This window comes from Zeus faber, assembly GCF_960531495.2.
Source record: "Zeus faber genome assembly, chromosome: 16".
Lineage (NCBI taxonomy): Eukaryota > Metazoa > Chordata > Actinopteri > Zeiformes > Zeidae > Zeus > Zeus faber.
The window spans coordinates 15,099,106-15,104,105 of NC_137202.1; the positions used below are offsets into that span (position 1 = coordinate 15,099,106).

The window sequence follows — 5,000 nt, forward strand, 5'->3', positions numbered from 1 at the left end:
TTGTGTCCATGGTGGATGGGCAATGGGCTGAGCTCATAGGCTGAAGTATGAAGTGCACATGCAGGGTTGATTTTAAGTGTTTTTTTTCTATATGGGCAGGTTGCAGGTACATTGAAGTAAAGTACATTATGTTACATAAGTATATAGTAGATGGTGCACAGTACTAATATATAATGATAGTACAAGTAGCAAGTGGTATGTTGTTATATGACGGTCTAATACAATATAATGTATAGCCATATAGTGATGATGATGATGATGATGATGATAGTAATAATGGCAATATACTATTGAGAATAGTAATTATAATATCAATAACAATACATTCACCAAATCTGCCAGCTGTGTTCATGGCAGTCAAATTTCTTTTCATCAGCAGTGATGCACACACATGAACTCACACGCATACTGAATATCAGCTTTTCCTCATCGGGAAGGCAATCATAGCATCTGCAACATTGTGATCACCGGAATTCCAAAATTTGTGCGGTCTAAATCTACACACAGGTCCTATAAACACAGACACACACACAAGCACAGATGCACAGCTTTGCCCTTGCACACACGGAAAAAGACACCCTCAACTGCCGTTAAGGGCATAAAACCTTGTTCTTCCATTATTTAGCAGAGCACTAATCCGCACACACCCAGTGTCCCGCTAAAGAAAGACGGAATCAATCGCCTCTGGTCAAAAGGTATAATCAATTGTGTTGGCCCTCACATCTGCACTCATTGCCGAGACTAAATCCAGCCTTGCAGAGAGAATCAGGTGAGATGATGAGGACCCCACTCATGTGCAGGCTCACACACAAGCACAATTTGAATAATGAAATAAAGGCAGATTTCACAGTCCGAGCACAATCTATTCATGGGCTTTAGATGTGTTTTAATTACAAATAATGATATTTAATAATAGATAGGAACACAAATGAGGAACACCTTGTTTTATTCTCGCTCTCTTTCTTTCTCACTCTCACTATCGCTCACACACACACACACACACACACACACACACACACACACACACACACAAAAGTGCACACCAGGGATTAAATAGACTTCCCACCTAATTGATTGACAAGTCAATGCCAATCTAGTGCTGTGCCTCTGAGTTTAAATGGATCCAATGGACACTTATTTAGCTTAAGTAAGTGCTGAAGGCTTTTCCTAGTACTTAAGCAAAGCAGTATGCAACAAGGACCACCTCACTGTATCAATTGCCTTTGGAAGAAAATCACCCTTTCTTTGCCTTTTTTTTTTTTTTTCTAATAAAATACGTGAAGAACAACAACATGAAATGAAGTACAGGCAGTTCATTCAATACATAATTCATAATAATTTATAATGGAGTTAAACAGATTTAAACACGCTTGCAACTTTTATTGCTTTTATTGATGACTATAGCATTATCCTGTATCTGTTTGATTTTAATCTACAATGTTGTCCACCTTAGATTATTCAAGTTTGTTATTGTAGTTTGTTATTTGCATTCTTTCAATTAAATCCATATTGTTTGTCACTTTTTGAATATGCTGATGCTGCAATCCCGCCACGGGTCCCCACCAATACAATCTTATAACTTGAACTGAGTAACTTGAAACTGAATTTTTCGACCGGACAGGAGTGCTGAGCGGGGCCCACATGGGGCCGGGGGAGCTCCTCCAGGAGAGGCTGCGCTGTGGCCAGGTCAGCCAGGCCCTGGGCATCCTGAAGGCCATGGACTGGAACGTCATGGGAGATCAGTGCTACCGTGGCCTGTGCTCTGTGACCAATCACCTGCTGAGGCTGGAGCTGAATGCAGAGAGAGAGGGTAGGAAAGATGCTTTGATAAGAAAGTGGCCCACATTTCGGCTGACATAGCTTTCATCTGTTTAAAGGGTTGTTCCGGTGTTTTTATAACCTGAACCTTATTTTTTGATCATTGTGAAAATTCTTGGTTCCAAAAATTTACTTTGTTAATGGAAGTTCATCAATGACCTTGATTGCCCTGTTGGACATTGTTGTCGGCAGAATTGTTATTCTCTGAGGCATCACAAGTTTTTAGTTCAAGCATAATACCATAAGTTTTAATATGGTATGTGCGGCACTGATTTTGCCGGCAAGTGGTGGTGTTCGTTAACACCTCAAGCTAGACTTGGTGCGAGTCAACTCGTTGCCTTCCTGATCGTTGTGCTATTTGTTGGAAAGGAAAAGTGAAACAGCTTTTTGACATGATTTCTGAAGTCTGGACAAATATTTAGCACACTGAGAACTCATCTTCTTACCCTGGTCAAACCAAGTCATTAGCAGAGTTTGGACGAATTGTTTCTTTGTTAAACTGATTGTGTGTGTGTGTGTGTGTGTGTGGGTGTGGGTCCAGCCCACCTGGAGGCAGCACTGGGCGTGTTCTATGCTCCACCCATCCCGCTCTCTGATACGCTGGTGCTGGAGTACAGGCAGCAAATCAGCAAGTACGCCCGGCGCTTCTTTCACCACCTGCTCAGGTAACTCCGCCCCTTTCAACACGTCATCTGTCGAATAGTATGCATGGACACTTCAAGGCAGGGCTGGGCGATATGAACCAAAAATCCTACCTCGTATTTTTAGGCTGAATGGCAATACATGATATATACTGTATATCTTTTTATTTCTACGGAGTGGGCTAAATCTTCAGTTCAGCCACATGTGAGATGTCACAAGCACTTTTATTAAAACAGACTGATCAAAATATATCTCGTGTCATATCTCAATAACGATATTATGTCAATATATAGCCCAGCCCTACTTCAAAGCCTTAAACATTATTTGTGAACTTTATTTCAATGCGTCTAATACAAAACACAAGCAAAGGGCTTGGTCCGGATCCCCGTAGGAAGGACTTATGGTAACCAAGCGGCACATTTGAATTACAAAGGGGATGGGACCTATGAAGCCTATATATTCAGTGTTGGCGCCTTCTATTCGACCATAGCTTCGGCCGTATGTGCCATTTTCATTTTTTGTTTCTGCTTTGTATAGTGGCAGCAAGTAGCAGCACTGGCATGACCTTTATCCTTGATGGTTGTTTTCATTTAAACCTTGCAACAAAGATGGACTTGCCTTCGTCAGTACAGTACATCTAAAACGGAGTTAAAACCCACTCTGTGCCTTGTCCACGGTATAAGCACCGACCTGGCATTTGAGACGCGTACAGCGCTTCGGTCGGACGTGACTTTGAAAGCTGCCCCCGTCTAAAACAAGCTGACCCGTCAACTACCTGTCTTGAGTAGAACAAAGCATGTGCTGCTATCCTGAAGGTATTTATTGGACTTCAATTTTAATAAAACGTATTGACGAAAGGCCCTGAAGACTCAGAATGGCACCGAGCGGTCAACAACCTACAACAAATTTATATTATATTTAATTTAATCTATCGAAGATTGTGTTATTGTTTCTGTTTTGTACAGTTTTTTTTACTGCCAGTACATTGATGTTTAAATGAGAAGTCCTTGCACATTAGCCCGTCACAGCGCTAGCGCTCTGGGTGTTTCATAATGGAGAGAGCCACATGTGTGCCTGTTTGGTCTGTTATTCCATTCTCCCTTCAGCCATGAGAGCCTTTTGAAACACCTATTTGACTGAAATGTACCCTGTTGTTCCCCCACCTTGCTCTACACCGGTCTCCATTTTTCAATTACCTCGTCCCCCTCTCTCTCTCTCTCTCTCTCTCTCTCTCTCTCTCTCTCTTTTCCACTCCTTCCCGCTCTCTCTCTCTCTCTCTCTCTCGCTCTCCCTCCTGTCCTCTCTGTATTCCCCCTCGTCTCTCGCCGTCTCTCTCTCCCCCCCCCCCGCCTCCTCTCTGTCTCTCTGTCTCTCTGTAGTAGGACCAGAGCATTCTTTTGGCATCCCTTCTTCCCTCCTCTCTTATCGTCCACCTGCATTCTCTTTCCCTCCATCAACATCAAACAGAAGGACCCCCCCTCCTGCATCTCTCTGCCTGTGTTTGTTTGTTTCATGTTGGCTCCAGCCAGGGAAAGTTGAGGTGTATTGCACAGGGAGATACTGCCCCCCCCCCCCTCGCTCTCTTTCCCTCACACTCGCGCACGCACGTACACACACACACACACACATTCGCTCTCTCTTTTTCTTTTTCTCTATCAGCACTTATTCTTGGGTAATAGGAAGAGGGGTAACTACTCTCCTAGCAATTATTGAGGTTTTTTTTTGTCATCTGTTTTAGTGTGTGTGTGTGTGTGTGTGTGTGTGTGTGTGTGTGTGTGTGTGTGTGTGTGTGTGTGTGTGTGTGTGTGTGTGTGTGTGTGTGTGTGTGTGTGTGTGTGTGTGTGTGTGTGGAGCAGAGACTTCAGGTCGTGTACGTACGAGTTCCAAAAAAATGGATGTCTTTATCCGACGTTGGCACGTGCCCTTTATTTAAATTTTGATGCATTTGAGACCTCTGACCGCCCACCCTCAGCAGAAGTTCAACACAAAGTCATAACCGCAACCCTGGCTTGATACCAGTTGCAAATAAGTAGTCTACGGAGACGTGCAAGAAGACTGCCAAAGGTGACATCTGAAATGTCTACCGACAAATCAGCAGGTGAAAGACATATTTACAGATCCTGTTTCTTCATATTTACTAAATATAAAGTACATATTTGCAAATCGTGACTTGCTTTTGCAGATCTGGTTATGTATTTGCAGATCTTAACATACATTTGCAACTTCAGCCTTTTGAAACAAAAGAAAAAAACACCGACAAACGGTTTTGTCAGTAACGTAGGGAAATAACGCTTGTCAAGAAGCCAAAGTCGATATTTGTGCAAGTAGTTGTTTATTCAATTTATCTTTTGAGTTTGTATATTTAAATATGATATTTACTTAGTTGTTGTGTTTATTCCCATGTTGTATTCATTCGCATGCCATGATATATACTTTATATTTAGAAAATGTTGAATACATATTTTCAAATATAATACTAGTAGAGGGTGCTTGGGGTCTTGCACTCTCTTCCTGTTGCACATGTTTTCATGCACGTTTCC

At 42.3% G+C, this 5,000-nt stretch overlaps 1 protein-coding gene across 1 annotated transcript in view; it reads left to right on the top strand.

Moving 5' to 3' along the window:
* Positions 1 to 5,000, top strand: part of wdpcp (WD repeat containing planar cell polarity effector) — a gene marked incomplete at its 5' end in the record, with an annotated part of 56,158 nt that overhangs the window by 28,513 nt on the left and 22,645 nt on the right. The window contains 2 exons of the mRNA XM_080016747.1: positions 1,622 to 1,810; positions 2,360 to 2,483. Coding sequence (XP_079872873.1) covers positions 1,622 to 1,810; positions 2,360 to 2,483 — 313 coding nt within the window. The remainder of the gene's footprint in view (positions 1 to 1,621; positions 1,811 to 2,359; positions 2,484 to 5,000) is intronic.